This window comes from Stegastes partitus, unplaced genomic scaffold (assembly GCF_000690725.1).
Source record: "Stegastes partitus isolate 25-593 unplaced genomic scaffold, Stegastes_partitus-1.0.2 Scaffold471, whole genome shotgun sequence".
Classification (NCBI taxonomy): Eukaryota; Metazoa; Chordata; class Actinopteri; family Pomacentridae; genus Stegastes; species Stegastes partitus.
This window is the reverse complement of record NW_007578202.1, coordinates 314,647-336,530: the sequence shown is the minus strand read 5'-3', so window position 1 is coordinate 336,530 and position 21,884 is coordinate 314,647. Positions and strand designations below refer to the sequence as shown.

The window sequence follows — 21,884 nt, the reverse complement described above, 5'->3', positions numbered from 1 at the left end:
CAAAATAATCTAGCTTCTACAAGCTTTTGTAGTGGGGCAAATGCTTTGCAGTTAGAGCTTCATGGCATATTTTAAGACTATAACTAGAGACATGATTGTCAGACAAGCGGGATCAAAGAGAATTTCAGACAGATGGATAAAAGATATTTAAAATTCATTTAACGATTCATTATTAATTGAATTCTAATAAGTCACTTGACATTATGCAAATTACAGGAGCATGATGAAAAGTTCTTAACTTCCATCTCCATTTTTCACACTATAATTAGATTCGATGAATACAGCCACATTGGTTATCTAGTAAATATGCAATGAAAGATGGATATTAAGGCATATGAAGTTCTGCAAACTGATACTTCTGGTTTTTTATTACAAATGTCGACAAGGAGCCCTAATTGCGTACGACTCGAATTAGATATTCAAAGTAGAGGAGCTGTTTGGTAAACATGTAATAAAAGAAATTAAAGAACCACTGGGGGAAAATGTCTCAGTTACAGTATAGTCCCAGCTGGAAACCCTGAGAGAAAGAAGTCATTACCATTCAAAATCATAGGCTGTGCAGAGGCATGGCTCTGAGGAATAGATCCGGGAATAGTCCTGGGCCAGCATGCAACGGTTGCCTGGCCTGCGCTTCATATAGATCTGCTTCTCGCCCATTACACACAGCTCTCCCTATCAGACAAAGAAAAAGATGATCTAGATTTTCCAGAAAGAAACTCTGGAAATTCACAAAAGCAAGACAGGTAAAAAAGGACTCGGGCATTAAGTGAGCGTACAAAAACAGATCTCTTGAGGCTGACAATAAATCAGTGATGTTTAATATTCCTGTTACCTTGTTGTGCAGGTACCACGTCTGATAATCTCCATCCATGCATCTTCTGTTAAAGAGGCCCTTGTAGTCAATCTTGATCAGCTGCCACTCTGACCGATGGCTGAAGTGTCCAAAGAAACTGGAAGGTGATGCATTAAACAAATTTTCAGCTGAGACAATCCTGAGACACGGATGCACGGTTGTCTGATATGATGCGCAGCACCTGCGAGTCTGAAGTCTGTCATTTACGCTGACAGATGAGACAACCTGAGATTCCCTTTGATGGAAAGTTTCAGTCACTGGGGAAAAGCTGTTGGACCTGTGTTTGTTTACATCAACAGAGGAACTAATTCTTCGAGCCTGATGTTTGTTTTATTGCTTCCGGACTGTATCTGTGTGTCTCTGCTTACGTGATAATGTGGTTGTCAGATTCTGGCTCCATTAAAACTCCATCCACATACAGAGGTGCCAAGGAGAAACTGTGGCGGTCCCATTTCTTTCCTTCATCTAGACTGATCCTGCATAAAAAAAAAGACAACAACTGTCAATGCATGAATATCTATCTCTACTTGTTAGTCTGTCAGTGGTGGATAAATATATTGTTTGCTCAATGCATGTGACATTAAACATCCGAAGCACACAGGTTGAGCAATGAAGGAGGAGGTGCAAAGAAATAGTAATTTAGCTTTTGCCATGGTTGAAAAATGAAACGCCTTGGATTCTCTGCAGTGTGAAAAATTATCTCAACAACAGGCTCAACAATAGGACAAATGTTCCTCGGCCCAGGTAAATTTTTTGAAGGTGACAACACAACAGAAAAGAGAGATATGACTCAGGTTGTAACATTAGAAATAGATTTGGGGGGTTTCAAATCGCCTTTCTCGGAGCTTAATCACTTTTGACAGGGCTGTAGTGTGCAGGGACATCAAAGTAGATAGTGTTACAAAGCTCCCACAATATGAGGGACTTATGAGGGCATTCTGTCTCATATTTCCACCCCGCTCTACTTCTCATTTACATAAAAGCACTCAAACCATCATATCCAACCAAGAGCACAAAAGCTGTAACACACTCTCTTCTGTTGGAAATGATTCTGACAGTTCTGAAGCCGCAGTGCCGATACAATTATCATGCAAACTTGGCCCATCAGCATTTCAAAACATTAAATGTAATCATATACTGCATCAAAAAAAAAAAAAAAAAAAACCCGAAACCAACATAACACCGAGGTAATTTCCCACTACAACGCCAACACCTACAGTTCCTACTTACGGTAATTATGGCGCCAGCTATTGTCAAAGACAAGCTACACCTACCACAAGTGTCGAATCGGCGTTGTTGCATGTAAAACTGCCAGCAAAGCCCCTCCGTTGTCAAGAAACCAAATGTTGTGCTCCTCATCGAAAATCTGCGTTGGTGCACGATGGGAAAAAAGCAACAAAAAAACCCAACAAAACATCCACATTTGTTCCACTTGATTACACTCCGTTTTTGACATGAATGCATCATCTGTTTAAGGTAAACACAGGCAGCGTGGAGATGGGTCTTACCTGTCTCCAGCTATTTCCTGCATCTGATGTTATAAACATCCCAAGGTTGGTAGAGGACAACTCTGTTCCAATATTCCCTGAGTACAAAAACATGAATAATTTCAGTCGGTGTGTATTTACATAGCAAAGATTCCATAACACACCTATACGCACAATCAGCGGATGAAATCGTTAGAGTTACTTTGCGAATCTGTGCTCATTTTCCACCGTAGGACGAGTTTATGACTTACCGCAACCTAATCATCTCACCAAAATATGAGGTTTAGGAGCTGAAGTTTCCGTATTCGATTTCAATGACAGAAAGAGGGCACTATGTGATTAATTTTGTGTGTTCTTGTGGTTGCATTGCTGCAATATATTCGAGATGTCTGAAGTCTCGTCACTTTAGATGCATGCCTTTTAGGTAACTGTACCTGTAGCCACAATGATTCCCGGTACAGACTTTTTGCTGGTGATGGGTCCAGATGTGTAGGGATTCTCTGACATCTCCAGATGAAGATGTAGCGAGCAAAACGGCTGTCAACAAAAAACGGATTCCAATATAGCACAAGTTGAGACAATATGGATCTCAGATCTTAACAGAAGCAATTATAATTAGCTTTGCTTTGAAACCATTCTTCCCATTGAGAGAAAAGTGCCAACATTTTCAGAGACCATTTATAAAACAAAGATACTTTGTTCCTCTCATCTCGTTTGCCAGAAAAAAAGAAGAAAAAAAAAAACAGAAAATGGCTGAGAGGACACAGAGGGCATTTGAATTGTTTCATTCTAAAGCAAACAAGGCATGTAATTAAAATTCCCCGAGATGCACTGATAAATCTGGCAAAATTGATTCAAATCATTTCACTCATCTCTCCCGCTAAAGCGCACTGAAAAACATCAATAAGGCTTTTCAAACAGCGGAGGATGAGGTGGGGGGGGAGGGTCAGAAAGCAGACGAGCACAGTGGTCATTTATGCACCACAGTGGAAGACAGTAACCTGCTGCCAACCGAAGAATATACATTATTTCAAAAACCTTAAAGAGCATACTGACTGGATTAGGTGGAAGTCATACCTGCTGAATGACAACACAGTCACGTAATGTAATGCAGTGTAATCTAGTATTCATTAGTGCAGTGTGACTACAGGTAGTAAATTGAAATCACAGAGGTTAATGGAAAGCCCGGACCCTGAAAGAAAACGCGGTGACACTCTGTGCCTTACACCGATAATAAGAATATTCCAGCCGAGCATCTCCTTGGCCATTTAGGAGGTTATAAAGGCGCGCTGAAGCCGGCGCTGGCACCTGGCCTCGTGCAAATATGGCTCCGAATCAAAGAATATCCAAAGCACAGCTGATGAGGTTGAAACATTTGATGAATGATATATGTCACAAGCTTAATTTTGCATGAATGAGAGCATTCAGTCACTCCTGCCCAAAGGCTCGAGCTCACCAGAATGCAGTGAAGGTTATTTCCAGCCACATCAGCGGCGGGAGCTGGCAGCAGGGCCCATGTTTGTCCCTTGTTGTATGTGATGAAAGTCTTGATGTGACTATCCACCAGTTTGTTGGCAAGATACATCCCATTTATCCCCTCGACCTATGCAGGAAAACAGAAATAATGCAGTTATCATGCAGGTACTTTGACAATCTTTAACTGCTTTAATATGCAACATATGTATATTTTCTATGAAAAAGGAGTAAAAGCATAAAATAGCTTAAAAATCAATTCATCACATGAAAAATACGTATTACATCTGAAATCAAAGTGAATCGACTTTGCCTTAAATACAATCACAGGTTAACAAATCGAGGTTTTCCTTGTGGATATACTGTGTTAGAGCTGAAGGGGGAATTAATGGTGAAGCACCAGCAGCTGACCGTGAACAAGGCTAACTACACACCTTATAGAAGTCGACCAGGAGGTTACCAGAGGGTCCCCTGATGGTTCTCAGATTCTCTAATGAAAGGATGAAGTAGACCCCGGGGGAGTCTGAGATATAGAGGCTGTAAGTGTTGTTCTGATTCCACTCCTGGACGGCAGCAAATACCTGCTTCTCATCTGTGCTGATGATATGCATGTCCTGTAGGAGGATGTGGGTGAGACAAAAAAAAAAAAAGGAACAGATGGAAAAAGAGAGAATGACAGGTGCAAGTGAGCAAACACAAAGGAGCCATATAAAGAGAGGCCATGCACTGTCTGTTTAAATATCATAAGTGCGACATTTCTTTACACAATAACAGTTGTATGGCTGCAGAGAAAAAACAAAAAAAACACAATGATTCAAAACAGAAAATGTCTGTCTTTATGATAATACATCTTTTATACTTTGATAGTAGCTCGGTGTGTTTGTCGCTTACCTTTGGCAGGCAATATTTAGGCAATTTCATCCGCTTGAAGGATTCTCTCATGTAGGAGACAAAGTAGCTGGTTCGTCCTGACTTGGTTACCTTTGAAGTGAAGTTAAAGAAGCTTTGTCACTCTCTAATTAGACCACATGGAACCATTTTAGTGTCCCAGAGGAACATTTTTTAAAAACTTTTTTAAATCAAAAAGCAGTTTTTAAGTAATGCAGACATAACAAAATGTATAGATCAATGATTTTCCATTGTTCACGTCCATTTCAAATAATGATATGGGTATGATTTATATGTTTATTCAACAGAAATGCCTCTGTAGATTGTCAGCAGGATGAAAAAAAAAAGGATGTGAGTTTGGTTTTGACAAGACATACAGTACTGTGCAAAAGGTGTCAAAAAACAAAGTGAAGTGTGTCTAAAATTATGACATTAGTAGTTTTTTCATTTGATAAAGTAGTGACAAAAGAAATCTAAATGAAACCAATAGTTCTCTGAATCAAACATTTTTTTTTTAGCTACTTGGCTTTTCGGTTTTTCCAGCATTTCGAAAAACATGTCACAGATTTAGTCTTTTCCGTCGTCTTCTCTCTTTTTCAGCGCCACCAAACCAGCCTAAAATTGCCTTTTTTCCTCCCCGCTAATATTTTGCACAGTAATGTATGAGAATCGACCAGCTTCCCAAATGGTAACCCTGCTGTGAAGCTGAAACATCTCCTGAAGGATGTATATTAATTCACAACGCATGACTGACTTGATAAACCACTTGTAATTTTACTCCACTTTCCACAGCGTCAAAAGCAGACTAAAATTACAAGCACAACAGAAATTATTATCATTATCTCAATTAGTTTAAAGCTAAGAGGCACTGAAAATTGTGTTGGCTTTATCTACAGTGCGTCTTGAAGATCTTAATGCACTACCACTTTCCCATCCACTTACAGGCAGGGCAACGCTACTTGATTGCTTATTTTCTAATCAACTAGAAGGATGGTGTTTGTCCCCCAACACACTACATTAGGGCTCTAATGGAATAATCTATCGAAAATCAATGAGCTGCATTTTCCCAGGCCACATTTTTGAGGATGTTGCACTTGGCTGTTCGTTCTCTCCCAAGAGACTTTGGAGGTGTTGAAGACTGCTTATTTCGTTGTAGCCCGAATCGATAACCTCATTACTCTTTGTCAAGTTAAATCCAACTGCCCCAAGCAATGAAAGTCACAAGAAAGTCATCTGTGCCACCACAGCTCGGCACAGACACTCTCTGTGTGTCCAGTTATTTTCACCAGCGTCTTCCTCGTGTCTGCCTCTGCCTTGACGGTCAATCTCATCTCGGCTAAATGCAATTTGGGCATTTTATTGAATCACCATCTCTGAATCACGCTGTGATATATTTTTTTCATACATTTTCATTCTTATATCGTAGCCATTCCAATCAAGTCTGTGGATTAAGTGTGTTGAAAGTGAAACTGGGTCACAGCTAAAGTATTGCTGCTGCAACATCATACCATATCAAAAGATTAAATCTGTGGATAAATAAATTAAAAAATGAACGGCAAACATTTTGGGGTGTTTATTCAAAATGAAAGCGTGCAGTCCTAGAAAACTGCCACCGTTTTGGAGCTGTATTTTCTTGAAACTTGGCTGGAGCCAAATAAGAATGACCAAACGCATCAAGCCTGACCAACAGAGAGGAAATTACTTAGCTGTGGATGGAAATCAATGACAGCGGAGGGCATTTGAAAATTAAATTTCTAATAATGACCCTGACTGCGGCTGTCTAATTGGAGTCAAAGTCAGAGTGAATGATAATAAGGACACTAACCTGTCTATTCACAGTTCCTTTGCCGTGTGCTCTCAGCGAGCAAACACATTTTTCAGGCATGGAGTATGTCTGTGCGGAAACTCAAACACTGAGTGTGCCTTGACATGAACGAGACAAAACATAATCAAAACACCCATCGGGATAGTGGGGGAACAGGTGTGTTGGGAAAAACCATTATGTGGGTTTTGATGGAAAAAAAAGCATGAATTGGGTGCAGAAGAGAGCAAAATAAAAACAAAAAACAAAAAATAACAAGAAAAACCAAAGTTCGCAGACACGGCAGACTTTGCATGAAAAGATGCAGACAACTGGCTTTGTTTGCTCTCAACAAAAGTAATCTATTACTACGCAAACCTGAGTGAAAACATATTCATCCTGCACAACTAGTGAGTCGGTGTCAACGTGACCAGGGAAGAGGTACTGTCTGTTGCCTTCTGTGCACCGTGGGGCTCTGCACTTCACGTACTGAGCACCTGGAAAGGGGCGAAAGGAAATCAATCAGAAGTAAATTACAACCACTTACCTTCAAACAGTACTTCTTTATGTACTGGAACTGCCATACAGTATGTAAATGCTAAATCCATTCCAAGTTCGGCGCTCTGAAACAATTTTAAACTCAGGTAATATTCAAACACTGACACTAGTCAGTTGGCACTTTTAAAATCCAAATTAGCTGAGTTTCAAGAACTTGAAGCTCCTGCAGTGTGTCACGCTACAACAAAAAGTTCAGGATGTTATTGTGTGAGACAAGAGGAGTTTGTATGCTAATTCAGATACAGATTTTCTCACCACAGGAGGAATCTGAGTATCTTTTCCAATGCAGGAAACTCCTATAATTGGTTTGACAGAATATACCACGCTGTTTAGAAAGGGAGAGCTGAGGTTTGTCTATGAAACACAGGGGATAGATTAGGGGGAAGAAACATCCATCAGCCCACTAAAACTCTCTGTTTTTGTCAGGAGACACCTATTCTGTTTTACTCGACTTCGGGGACCAATCTGAACAGCAGAACAGGTCTCGTCTTGGCCGTGACCTCGCTCTAAATGAGAGGCAAAAGGGTCCTGTGGGTCTTGCTACGGCAGCGATCTGGAGTGCAGCACTCACGGCCTTTCCCGATGCGCGTCTCGATGTGGACCACATCTGATTCTCTGTCCAGCCCCATTACCGCCCTTAAAAGAAGAGGAGGAGGAGAAGATGGAGAGAAGCAGAAGAACGGTGGCGGGTAAGAAAAGGGAAAATGAGAAAATAAAGAAGAAGAGTGGGTGGCTGGGTTGAGTATCACAGCTGCAGATGGACATCCCTATTTTGAGACAGCCGTAACAATATGTTTTTATCTTGTGTAAATCAGTCAGCGTAGAATCTGCAACACCAGCGGCAATTAATCTCAATTCACCAAGGCATCAACAAAGGAAACAACAAGGGGAAGAGGGGTGTTGTTGTTGTTGCGGGATGTTATGAAATTGCAGACGCCTGCAACACCATTTTGAAAAATAACTATTTGACATAATGTGCGTTAAGGAATAGAACTCAAGAGCAAAAATAATGCATTGTTTCGTGGGCTGCTGTCCCCGCTGTGCTTTTCTGTTTTTATCAAACATCTCACTGTTCATGCATGTGGAGAGGATGTCCTCCAACCAACGTCCTTTCGTTCCCAGCTAAAACACACTTGGTTTGACACATACCATGACAAACAGGGATAAACGGGCTCACATCAATATTCACTGCCTTGTGCCAGCGCAGACTAAATGACAGCGACAACAAAAACAGCATGTCATGTTTGCTATGAAAAAAGAAGCACAATATTCCTTCAGGTCTACGTGACACGGATATAATCAGTTGTGTGCTCCGCTGCAATGGAGGAGATCTGCTTGTGACAAGAGGTCATGGGATCCTTCTGACAGCATAGGGTCAGGAACACTATCATTATGCAAATTACAATCAATCACTGCAGAAAACAGTTCAAAAATAGGATCCAGATAATCATACCAGTAGAATCTGCCTGGCATCACGTTGTCGTGAACCAGCTGCCATTTCCTCCCGAAGTCCATTGAACTGTACAGCTGCAAGACAAAATTAGGCCGATCTCAGTCACACTTCGTCACACCATCATCGAATCCACGGAAACAAAAACTTGAAAAACGCTAATGGGTTCAGCATACACAGATTACGTTATTTGCATTTGAAGGTTCATCGTGGATTCACTGAGAGGCTACCTTGCTATCATGACTGCAAGCCAGTATCCAGTCCTCCTGTGCAGGGTGGAAGAGCAGGCTCAGGATGTTGAAGTTAATGGGATGCTTCTCAAAGCTTGCCCCTTCATCTGAACTGATGAGAACAGCGCTCTCTACCTCTGGGTCGCTAAGCATCATTATCTAAAGTACAGAGGGGCCAGACGAGGGATATAGCATTAGAGGAGGGAGAGCGAGAGAGACAGAGATACCGTCATTTGGCAGCAATTTTAAGAAACTGTAATTTGATGTCAGGAGTGAGCTTATAAGAGATCAGACGGAGAGATAAAAGCAACGGACGATGCTGACCTTCCGCTTGTTGGTCGGGCAGACATACAGGTAACTCAAAACCGTCCTTGAACCCACTTTGTCATTGAGTTTGGTGTAGGTGCTGCCGTAATCAGAGGATCTGGACACAAACAAAAAACAAAAAAACAAAAAACATTGCATGTTTGATGAAGAAATCCATTAGACACAGATTTAGCACCGTAGCAGCGGTTTGGCATGCTTTAGTCCATTAACTGCAAATCACTAATTCTTTACAAGACTGCCTTTCCACAGCATATCGCACGTTCCGAGATTGATTTTCTACCATTTAGGCAGCCTTTTGCTTTAAGGGATGGAAAAACAACTTGCAGAGCCTAAATTCATGCTAATGTAGTTTTTTTTTTTGTTGCTCTTGTAGTATTAAGAAACGTGCTGCACCAAAAAAAGTGCCATTACTCTGCCAGTCTATCTACCGTATGTGCACCAATTATGAACCAAACCAAATATGAAAAAATATGCAGAGGGTGGCGGTTGAATAAAAAGCAGACCTTTCAAGTTGTCAGTGATGCAGAGCTTCTTTTTTTTTTTCCTACAGAAATGTGCTTTGCAGACAGACAGATAAAATAAACCACTGATTAAGTAAACCTTGGACCACTAGCGAGGGGAATTGGATGAGTGGGTCCCCACTTTGTTTACTAAAGCCTGCTGGATGTTGCCGACGCTAGCCTAAAGAGTCACGCCCTAATTTGCATAGCTGTACAATACAAACAGCAAATCAAAAGAAAAAAACATCAAGCTGTAATTAACTGTCTCTACCTAGCTTTGACATTAATTCTAGCCTAATTTAACACTCCAATTTCAATATATGTAGGTTGTTGATTGGAGAACTCAAACATCACGAATAAAGAGGATCCTGAAACTCACTCTTGTGTTTTGAGGAACAAAATAAGCGAACAAAAGTCAAGGAGTCGGCAACAAGCTGCTAAATTAAGGACACTCGTGCACACAAACAAGCTGCAGAAAAGGAGATACAGCCCTGATCTTATAGAAACGTAGTGTTACTGTGGCAATAGTGAGACGATACTGCAAGCACGCCTTAAAAGCAAGAATGAACGACCGAAATCAGATGCAGAGAAGGCTGACATCAGCTGGTGAAAATGAAGCAGCACTCAAAGCAAATTAATACATTTGCCTCAAAGATTAGTTGGCTACAGTGTACGGCATCCCACAGTTTTATTCCACCAATCAGCTACTGGTGACAGCAACCCACCAAGAAAGAGCGATACGCCAGACAAAAAGGATGGAACACACAGCTGCAAACCAATTTGGATGTAAACAATAGAGCTTTCAAAATATTTCCCCCCCAAAAAATCATATTTGCAAATATTTTAGGAGGAATGAAAAGCTTTAAACAGGCTTGTTAGAGCGCACGAATACACACAAGGCATTCTGGTGAGCAATACTGAATGTAAATATAACTATGTTTACAAGGAAACTCCACAGGGAACCTTTAGCATTTTGCAAAAATTTAAGGGGAAAGTATGTTGTCACTGTGCGGTAATGCATTAGCGCAAAGGGACTAATTTGAAGACTCATGCTTGCTGCTGCATTAAAGGAGGCTAAAACTCTAATGGTCTTTGACAACAAACAAGAAAATATGGATATCAAGAGAAACATAATCTGTTTAACAGCTTTGGTATATTTCTGCATTAAAAAAGGTTGGCATATTAATTGGACAGTTCCTATTCATAGCAGCAATAATGTAGCTTTGACAAACACGTCATGCAACTAAATATTCATTCATCACATGTCAAGCAAGACCCTGCAAGTCTTGGCAAGCTGATTTTCATGCTACACTGACATGAAATGAAAGCAGAGGCTGCCTGCAAGGTAGGAAATCAATTTATGAGGCAAAGGTATGCGTTTGAAAAGGCTCAACGGTAATATGGCTGAGTACAGTAAATGCAATTTGTATTTTAAGGGCTAAAACATCCAGCATTGCCAGTCCTTGAATTTAACGTCATTCTGAGTGATGAACACATCGTAAGCTTACAGTATATAAGGAATAACTCTCCTTTCATATGAGCAGATCCTTGTATGTTGAAGACTGTGAGGGAGGAATTTCTGAAGACATCCTTTCAAGTGCAGTGGTGAAATCCCCTTTCACACAGCTTTTTATCTTAAATAAGAGCCAGAATGGCCTTTTGTTCTCACTGCTTTCAACTGATTTAGATATTCAGTTTCATCCTCTTTCATTCAGTTTTCTTTTCAGTAGGTAGTGTGGTATTCTGTGTAACAAATTAGCCAGACAAAAGTGATATGTACACACTCACCGTGAGAGATGTGATGAAAATAAAAATTCCCAAAAAAAGAGAAAAATAAATGAGTAAATGACCCGTTTCTTGGCCTTATTTATAAAAGGGACATTTAAATCTGTAGCAACATGTTCAGATACTTCCACTTCACAGAACTGCATCCCCCGACAAGGGTAGATGTGTTTGTCATTCCAATCTTCATATTTCTTCTCACCACAAACAGCGATTCCGAGCTCTCAGTTCTACCTGAGTGCCTCCAAATGTAATTTCACTGTATAATTGGATAGACATCCAGTGTCTGCTATCATTGTCTGCGCATTAACTTGAATCGTCCCATTTGCTGTTGACATTGTTTTCAGAGACTTACCCCTAAACACATTTGTATTTGTGCTTAAGTACTCCTTTCAGTTGGGCTAGCTGTCTTTGATTGCGGCGGCAGAAGAAGGCCTCTTAAATGATGTTATTACATTGCGGTAGTTCTTTAGCAGAAAAGACAGTCATCTCAAAACACAAAGAGACTTGACGCATGTTTAGATAGCTTCTGCAAGTCACCCATTGATCTGCGCGTTGCATTTTGCCACCAACAGAGGCCCCGAGCTGTAGCTATAAATCATTTATTGTGTTATCACAGAAATCATTTACTCCCTTTTCTTTTCATAACATTCAAATCTCTGATTTTCTAATACCCATACTAAGAGCCTTTGTGCACCCCCTGAGGTACACTCTAATTTACTTGTGGTGCCATTGTTAAGCAGACACCTTGATGATGGAAGACCTCCTGTACACAATATGGGATTTCAAAATGTGTCAAGTCGGGTGTAAATCTTAGTGGCGCCTCTGGTGAAACAGATATTAATTTGAAACTCTATGCTTGGCGGACTGATGGTCTCTTTTTCACGTGTATTTCAGAATGAAATGAGTTCTCTGCAGGCTATGAGAGAGGTGAGAGAAAAGGCATATCAGAGGTTGGATTGGGCTCTATGGTATAATCCTTAATGAATTCCATTCTTATTTATGACCTGACAGGGCACTGTAACTCACCTCTCAATACATACTGAATGAAATTACTACGGCTATATAGTAGCAATTGCATGTCAATTGCTTCTGAAACAAAAGGTTACAGACGACAATCAATCACAAACTCCATCAGAAAGTTTCTAGGTCAGAGGAAAAGCACCGCAGATCCAAACACAGAATCTCTCAGATCAGTCTTCCGGTTTATCTTTCAGAAATAGCCTTTCAAAAAGTTTCTTTGCTGATGATGGACAGAAAATAGGTTGTTTTTAAAAGGTTGCTCTGGTGTTAGTGGTGTTATTTATGGGACTGCAGGAAGCAAAGAGGAAGCAGGTTCAATCTGAACTACTTCAGAACTCTTTATTAAAACATATTTCATATTGGCTTCCAGTGAAACTTGATTGTTCATATCCTAGCAAGGGGGAACACTATAAATCATACTTACAGGATACAGCACTCCCTATGAATATATTATTCTTATTGTTTTTAGGCCTGTGCTTTTGCATTTTTATAAAATTCCTGCAATGATGCCATAACCTTTCTATTTAGATGGAAAAGGAAAAATGGCGATGATTAAAAAGGGAAAACTTACCTCCACAGCGAGCTCTCGGTAACGGCCCCCAGGTTGAAGTCATACAGCTTAGTCAGGATCAGGATCACCTGCACCAGAACAGCAACAGACTTATTTAATTACATGCCAAGGTCTGAATTTTTTTAAAAAAAGCCTTTGCATAAATGCCTCCACTGCACACATTACCTGTCTACTCCTAATGATGTGGAATAGATAGAACATGTCTGCTACATTTCCTTACTAATAAATATCAGCCTCATACAGTATGTTATCCCTATGACAAGTGATCCTCATGTTGTCAGGAGACGTCGGTCTACTGGTGGCAGGATCTGAAAAAAATCCTTGTGGGCTGTCAAGAGTTGTGTCTGTATCTCATGTGGAATGATACCTACATGACAGCAAAATCTGAACATAATTGTTCAGTGAACAATAAAAAGAAATGCAGTCAGTGGCTGCACTGTATCACCCTCTCTCATGCCCTTTTTCTCTCTTTCTTTTCTTTTTTTTTTTTAAACTTGTACCCCACATTTACTTGCAAAATACTTAGCTGCACAGCACAAACAAATGTTGATCTCTAATGCTGATGGTACATGTTGTGTTGTGCCATTTATTTTACTTGTTGGAAAATGTTCAGTTCCAGTTTGCTATGCTTTCGCGTGTTCTCTGAGGATGGTTGGACAATGTGTTTCTGGGGAATCAAAAAATGCGGCCCATAAAAGCCTGCCAAGGCACAGAGGGCAGAGTGAAATGGTGTGCAAACGCATTATTGTCACTTCAATGGCATTATAAATGACTTCCCATGGGGATACTCATAATTCAGGAAAGAAAGAGGGGTAGGGAGGAGGAGTTTGGGGCATGGGATGAAGAAAAGGGAGAAGGAATGGTTGATAATAACAATCAAGGAGTGGAAACATGACACAATATGACGATTTGAAAAAAAAAAACCCAGAAAGATAGGTCAAAAGCTCAATTACAGTGAGTTTAAACACATTAACCTTATGGGACCCATGGAACGAGTCATTAAACTGTGAAAAGCCACACAAGACTCGGAGGAACAAAGGCACGCCTGTAAGTCTGCTTTGAAAATGTTAAAAACCCAATTGACCCACAATTTAGCCATCAAATGGCCACTGTGCATGGCTGGGACTATCTGCATTACAGGTTAATTAACCAATCACACAGAGAGATAAGCATTTGCATAACTAAATGCACCATGTCTGCAAGGTCCAACGCTGGAGTCTGAATCAATTTGGAGTACAGACTTAGTTAAATGGCTGTGATGTTAGGCCTAATTGCCTGCTTTGAAAAATAGATACGAGAGAAAAACTCTGCCAAACTGTTGATCGTTTGTCTCCTCAGTTCTCCTCTGCTAACAACAATGACTCTATGTCATGGGACATTATAAATACGACGAGGTAAATTGAATCTGGAATTGATTTTATCAGTGTCAAACTAGCGGCAGCTCATTCTTAACCATAGGGATTCAAATATCCAGCGTGGCAAATTAACTGAGTGAATAAAAAATAGATGTTCACAGTCTTATGAGTTTCAATCACTCGTGCTATTTTGCACATGAATTCCAATTTGATCAAACGCTCGCAAATTTAGCTGAGGATGTAAAATAAGCTCGAAAAAGAGCCCCAAATGGCAAAACTCAATAACAAAAAATTCTCTCAGCGGCCGGGCTGTAATTGCCATTTAAGAGCGCTCCCTTAACTGTTGTCAACGTGTCTGTGTGGTTGGCTCATTAACAAAAGCTGACCCATTGAATTGGGTCAGTGAAGATCTACCTCAGGGACCAACAGACTAGTGAGGCAGATGACTGTTTGGATGATTTGTCCCTAAGTGGATACATCAAGAGTACATCACTGGAGACTGTGTGTTCCCACGTCTTCAGCATTATTGATAGGCTGTGCATCTGTGGCTCAAGTCAATAGGGAGCAACTACTATACATGCAAATGCTGAGACCGGTACAGAGAGCACACGACTCGCGCTCCAGATGTGAGAATTCCGCCAAGAGATCCCGACAAACGAAGGCGCATTAAGCACACAGTTCTAAGAGTTTATGATGCAGCCTTGCACTTATATTAAGACTGGGAACAAACAAACACAAAATGGCTTCCAGAATTATTTTGAGCCTTCTAGGTAAATACAATTCTCCATGCATATCATCGCTCACTTCCATACATGAAATTAAGTAAGGACCCTGGAAGGCCAAAAGCAGTGCATTTATTCATGTTTATGTTTTATTGATGTGAGCAAAGAGAGCTTTGCCCCGGGAAAGTCAACCAATCATTTTTCAGATTGGCTCTCACCCTCCGAGGAGTTGGGTTTAGTCATCCTTTTATCCTAACGTTCTATTCTTGTCGCTTTCTTCCCCTTCTTTGCTTCCTTTTCCCTTTTCGATGGTTCATTTTTCAATCTCTCTTCCTTTGTTTCTTTCTTTCCTTTTGGAACAGGCTCTCCAGGTACTTTCTTTTGCTGTGGTTTCTTCTTTTATTATTTATTTTTTTTACATCCAGCATATTTCATGAGGTAAATAAGGGGAAGGAGAAAAAAAAACATTTAAAAGACATATCACTGTCAGATGCTGTTTGGCCACGCAAAGATTTTGACTCTCTAAGATGGCTGAACAGACAGACTCCATGGCAACAAAGGTGTTACAGCCGTAATGTCATTGTGATATACTGTATCAGCTCAACGCAAGTGCGTCATCTGCACACATCCACACACTCCGCTCGCAGAAGCGCTCAAACATGCAGCGTATGCAGCCGTGGATACAGACTGTTAGACCAAATAATGTCTTTACAATTTCCATTTTAATCTTTTTTTCTTTTTTTTTTTTTTAAAAGAGAAAAATGTTCAGATTTTAAGGTGCTTCAGTGGGACGTGAGAGGCATCTCAACACCATGTTGGTGGGCAGAAGGTTTTCTACACAGCTCACAATTTAGAAATGAATCATCTCTATGTACTGTCCTGCAACACGGCTAATAATAAAATGAAACAGACAGTTGCTGTACTGTTGCACGCTTACATTGTGCTTTCTTACATCGAGCTTCTGATGGAACCTGTTGCTTGTTCGGCCCCCAGTCAAGCATCATTAGGACGGCACCCCTCAGATATTATTTCTGTTTAATTGGGTATTCAAAAGAAGTAAAGGGAGCCTTATTCTAAACATCTCCACCTCCAGACTGTTGTTTCTCTTCTGCTCATGAGAAACACATGGCGACAAGTAGGAACAATCCTTAGAAATATGTGAAATGCAGCCACTTTCATGTAGATCTGGAAATGTTTTTTGAACATAACCAGAGGGGACAACTGAAAGAGCTAAATTAATTTCCAAGGGACCTCCAAAGTTGATAGCAGTGAATGATGCAAGGCTCTTTGTAATATCATGGCTACCGGCTGACACTCGGAGACGCGTTGACATACAGCTCAATTCTATTTACCTTTAGCATCATCTGAAGAGTTGCCATCTAAAATGACACACATTTACATCCTCATGAATACACATAAGCGTTTGGTATATTGTACTGTAGGGTAAACGCAGCCATACAGCGAGGGGGAGCCATCTCCGGGGACTCGCCTCTTTCTATTTAGCTCCTCTCCTCTGAGTCTAACCACAATCTCAAAATGTCTGACAACTCGCTGGAATGTATAAACACTAATTAAATCATTTCTTAAATATAAGCTTTAATGAGCGGATTTTTATTCAAACATACCAGCTTTCTCTGACAGCTGTCTGGAGGTCGGCTCTGTGACCTTATCAGATTCGATAAAGAGAGTAAAGGTGTGTTTTGAATTCATCAAGTGATGGAGTCAAACATAATCCGACAAACCTGGAGTGTGGCCACTTTTTCTATTTACCTGGGCTGTGTGTAGAGGCACGTGTACAGTAAGTGCACCGTAAGTGTTTGTGTTTTACCAATTTCCAGCTAAAATATGTAACATTGCCCAGTAGTGTAAAAAAAAAAAAATAAATGCCAGAAAGAGGTTTGAGCTAAGTTAAGAATAATGTCACCGTTATAATGTTTGAGCATGAATAAATAGATTTCGACACCATAAAATGTCCTGCTTAAAGACTGTGTGAAGGAAATCCAGTGATTTCTTCCTAAACACATTAGCATCAGAGGCCCGATTGGGACTCACTGCACTTATCACAGTCTATAGTTTCTCACCAGCTACGCCTCTGTCCAGCAAGTGCCTCTTCCCTGGATGCCCGAAGTTACAAACTCAATTCTTAAGAATAATGAGATGAAGAAGAGGAGGATTGATTTTGCCACATCGATGGAGAGCTGAGGATCTACCAACACCCACCTCGTCGTGAACATTTTACTCTGGGGCAGTTTGTATCAGCCTTTGTCACTGGAGGACCCACCGTTACAACTGAATGGAGCCAAATGGACAGTCTGCCTCCCTGGTCTTTATTAGTCTACCGTCCTGCCGACATCTGGCGCCATTGTCACCGGTACACGCCCACCGATGCAGGCTGCCTTGTGTGCTTCATTTATTATACGAGGTAGCTTAGTCCACAAAGTGACAAAAATACTACAGATCTACAGTTTTGCTTTTTGAATTTCACATCTAGTTAAAACAACCAGAGGCGTGAACCACGAAGTAAGATTAATGGGTTAGCGAGATGTGCTGAGCCTAAAGCCAGAGTTTTCAAGGCTAGATCACTATGGTAACGAGGACTTGTGCTGCACAGCTAACCTGCTCGGGCGGAGGTTATGTATGAGTTGTGTTGCTTTGGGAACCTATATGCATTCATTGGTGCAAAAAGACATGTTTTAATGCTTGTTGCTAAAGTCCATTTTCTGCTGCTGGGATTGCAGCTACAAGAACAAGGATTACACTCTTCTGTATACTGGTATTTATTACAGAGAATATTCAATCAATGATGTTCGTTTCGCTTTGATTTGGCCGAAAACTAAAGTGATTTCCATGTATCTTTTATCATGGGATGGTGTAAGACCAAAGTGTGCTTCTTAAGTACCATGTTTAAATGAACCAAGTTTAAGAGCTCCGACGTGCAGCTGTCATGTTATGCGGCAGCACCGAGAGTGCACTGAGTGGGAAAATAAATGTATCCGCTTACACCATTAACAATTTCCTACCAGTATTTCACTCTTGCATCATTTCAGAAACAGCGTTTTATACCGAAATAATTTTGTAGACTTCCTGTAGCTCTGCATTATAACAACAGCAATCCGTTTGTCTTGACTGATGTGGGCAGCACATAAATTTTTTTTGTGAAAGAAGAGTCAAACGATGAGTCAAATGCCTCCTTTTTACAGGAGTGGGCACAGAGCCTGATGAAGAAAACCTCTGCTAACAAAGAAAAACCGTTAATTACTGTTGTAAAACCCATTATCTCAGATTGGGGTTTTATGAGGGTACTTAAAAGTTCTCGGCCTCACCTGAAACAAACTCACATTTTGGGGTATGACTGTACGCCATAAAGCCTTGTAAAACTGTCCACAAAAACTCAAATGTTTGAAGCGAGAAAAAAGGAGAGGAAACCTTCGAGCTGGCTGCTGCTGCTTCAGGACAATGTGTCCATTCGCACAGCACAGGTGGCAGAAGCAGCCAGATGTGACTTTGAACTGCTGCTGCATTGACCTTACGAACCCAACCTACACTGTCTGCCTTCCATTCGTTTCCCAAACTGAAATTTCACTTGCTTGGTGACCATTTTTTAAAGTGATGAGGAAGTCATTCATGCTGTTTAGGACTATCTGGATGCTCAAGATGTGACCTTTTTCTGCAAAGAGATAACAAAGCGATGCAAGAACAGTCTTTGTCCTGTGATGTTCTTTGGTGAGACCAAGAACATTCTGAAATACCCTCGTAGTAGGTTTTGTCCAGATCCAGATAAAACAAAGAAAGCCTGGCTATGTCAAACGTGCTTTATGGTACACGCCTCGGGTCTGTTTGCACATTTAGTCTTACTGTTTCATGGTTGAGTGGATTTTTTTTAACATCCTATAAATTTTTTTTGACACAGAAGGCAGCCCCAACGCCCTCCTGTACACGACCTGCTCAGCAGCAAAGAGCAGACAGATGCAGTCAGTGACTAACTAGTGAACACAGTGGACCATTTACCAGCAAAGAGACACATGTGTTTGTCTTTAACCTGTTAAGACCTGGCGTCCACATGCATGGACATCACAGTTTGGGTTATATTACTTAATTATTAGTAGTTATTTTTTAATTTATGTTTTAATTTGTATTATTTTCTTATTATTTTATTATGGTTATTTATCTAGAGTTTTTATTTAATTTTTAATATATTACTTAATTATTAGTTATTTTTTAATTTATTTTTTAATTTGTATTATTTTCTTATTATTTTATTATGGTTATTTATCTAGAGTTTTTATTTAATTTTTATTTTAAAATATATATATATATATATTAATATATTTTTATTTTCTTTATATTTTTTTCTTTTTTTATTCCTCTTTGCTGTTTGATCAGATAAAATAGCAAAGAGAAATAAACAAAATGCACATCAAACAAGAGTTTAACAAAAATACCATCTGCCAAAGTATGAGTGACTTAAACTGCCAAATATCTTTATCAATTTTGGCCTCAAGAATTCAGTATCTGTCGAGCCACAACAGACTTCCTAAAGATATTACTGTAAAAAAAATAGATCAAAGGCAAAGAGAATAATCATTACAAGAGGTCATAGATCAAAACGAACTCTGTATATCATTACAATGAATGAAGAAAGAATAAAAACAAAAAAGTCACCTAAAAACAATACGGACTATTTTCTTTTAAAGAATAAGGGCAATACCTTGCTTTTACATAATTTCATGAGTAATTTACATAATATCATGCTTGTGCCACTGTGTAAATTACCCCAAAATTTTACCCTCCACCATTTCTGGTCTAAATAGCAGCTGAAGAAGTGGTCTGAGGGAGGAAGTAGGGTGAAAACCGTAGAACACGGACGAAAGAGCCCAATAATGCCGATCCACGGAGACCCTGCTAATGTATCCTGGCTATTATCAGACACCAAAAGCTGGCATATCAATGTGAGAAGAGCAAGCTGGGACTCCATTGTTCACCTCACTACACTGCATTTCACGGACCTGCTCACGTAGATGCAATCCTGAGGACACAAAAATAAAACCTATTTTATTTGTTGCTAAGCTCATTACATTCTCAACTTCATTAAGGAAAGGAAGACAGAAGCCAAGGGCAAGAAAGAGCCATTTGAGTAATTTGACAAACACTGTGCGTTCTTTAAGTCAACTTTCTAATTAATGTCCTACATCTCCCTCCCACACTGAGCGCCCATCAGGTCTGTTGTCAACTATCACTTTTAATTTTCATCTCCTGCGCTATGAGCCGAAAAGGTCACCATCCAAGCACAGGAAAAATGATCGGTTTTGTGTCATTTGTTGAGCCAAACAGGACTTGCTTAAAATCTAGTGCCTAGCGTAGAGGTGCAAAGTAATCTGTACATCCAAATGAGCTCAACACTTAAGTGTCACATTATATCCAACACGCTAGTCACAAATTGTTATTCCTTCTCTTCTCATAAGATTAAAGATTAATATATTCATGCATCTATTACAAATTATCTGAAGCAAACACCTGCAGAGAAAAGAAATACAGTATTGGTAGCAAATTTGCATAAATTTCTTTAAGGCTTGACAGCAGCGAGGGCAAAATCAAGATGCACTGCAAGTGGGTGGAGGGAAGAAAAACACAACATCTTGATTGTGGCTCCGGTGAGGACGTCTCCAAAGTAGAGCACTTAGTAGAGAGACAAATGTCTTTTAAGAGAAATGGCGCGGTCGAAGAGAGAGGCCTTGCTCTGTCCTCAGCTTATCTGTGGACCAAATTGATTGTTTGTACTTTTGTGGGTGAAAACATACGCTGGGGGATTCGGCTTTCATCAAGTAAACCCCAGCGAAATGTCCCTTGTGCATTAGTCTGTATGTTTGCTTATCCGCCCGACTCCTGAGCTTTGGTCATATAACCCTGATGCTTCAAGCTTGAGAGGTTTCACCAATCAATTCAGTCCATTATGGGGGGGAAATTAATGAAATGGGCTGAATATAAAAGGGTTTCACTTCAAATACAGCTCCATTGTGAGGAGATTTTGTGGGTATGTTGCGCTTTCTTCCTGCTAACGACAATACACAATAAACTGTGCTGTTCGCCCTGACTGGGATAAAAGATTGTGATTGGTTCCTTAAAAAAAAAAAAAGAAAGCTTGGGGTAAAAAGTCAATAAAATATGTTTAATGGACTAGGTATGGAAATATAAACTGCACTCGGTTGCTATTTTTCTTCCCCCTGTGTTTTGATGCTGTCATGCCATAATGCACTAAAAAGGTGGAAAACACAGCAATCAAGGACAAATTTGATGGCAATTTTAGAAGCCATTTAAATGTTTTGACACATTTGACAAAGTTTTAGTCACATACCGTGCAATCTAAAATTAATTTGATGCATCGTACGCAGTGTGGAGAGCCAAAAATACAACATTAGCATTTTTTTTTTTCTTCCTCGTACAGCATTTGTTCACTGTGCCTCTCTTGCTCCCTTGCCTCGTATATAGAGATCAGAGGTTGAAGGTACCGTAGCACGAGTGCATTTACACTTGTCGACATGTTATTACATTATTCATTAAGCGACGGGCTAAAACCGAAAGTGTAGATTTAGCAGGGTTAAATGTGATGATATAAAATCTATCTAATATAAAATGAACTGTTTCTTTTTTTTTCTAAGTTTGGACACTAGTTTGCATTTTGGAGAACTTTGTGCAATCTAATGCCATTTAGACATTTCTTCCAGCTTCTTCTGTTCCTTCACAGCTTTGGCTCCTAATGGCTCGGCTTCTGCCCGGGGGGGTCTGAGCTGGAGCCAAAGGCGGTAGTGAGTCCAAATTGAGATTTTGGAAGCGAGAAGCCCTCCACCTAAAATGACCCCCTTCACT

At 40.1% G+C, this 21,884-nt stretch overlaps 1 protein-coding gene across 1 annotated transcript in view; it reads right to left on the bottom strand.

The window, feature by feature from the left end:
- LOC103360892 (VPS10 domain-containing receptor SorCS3-like) overlaps positions 1-21,884 on the bottom strand; it is a 51,971-nt gene that overhangs the window by 16,715 nt on the left and 13,372 nt on the right. The window contains exons 2-16 of the mRNA XM_008286821.1: positions 12,944-13,011; positions 9,065-9,164; positions 8,741-8,899; positions 8,514-8,587; positions 7,632-7,696; positions 6,881-6,999; positions 4,705-4,794; positions 4,248-4,427; positions 3,797-3,943; positions 2,775-2,877; positions 2,362-2,438; positions 2,128-2,219; positions 1,222-1,329; positions 833-950; positions 539-672 (exon numbers count right to left, since the gene is read on the bottom strand). Coding sequence (XP_008285043.1) covers positions 539-672; positions 833-950; positions 1,222-1,329; positions 2,128-2,219; positions 2,362-2,438; positions 2,775-2,877; positions 3,797-3,943; positions 4,248-4,427; positions 4,705-4,794; positions 6,881-6,999; positions 7,632-7,696; positions 8,514-8,587; positions 8,741-8,899; positions 9,065-9,164; positions 12,944-13,011 — 1,634 coding nt within the window. The remainder of the gene's footprint in view (positions 1-538; positions 673-832; positions 951-1,221; positions 1,330-2,127; positions 2,220-2,361; positions 2,439-2,774; positions 2,878-3,796; positions 3,944-4,247; positions 4,428-4,704; positions 4,795-6,880; positions 7,000-7,631; positions 7,697-8,513; positions 8,588-8,740; positions 8,900-9,064; positions 9,165-12,943; positions 13,012-21,884) is intronic.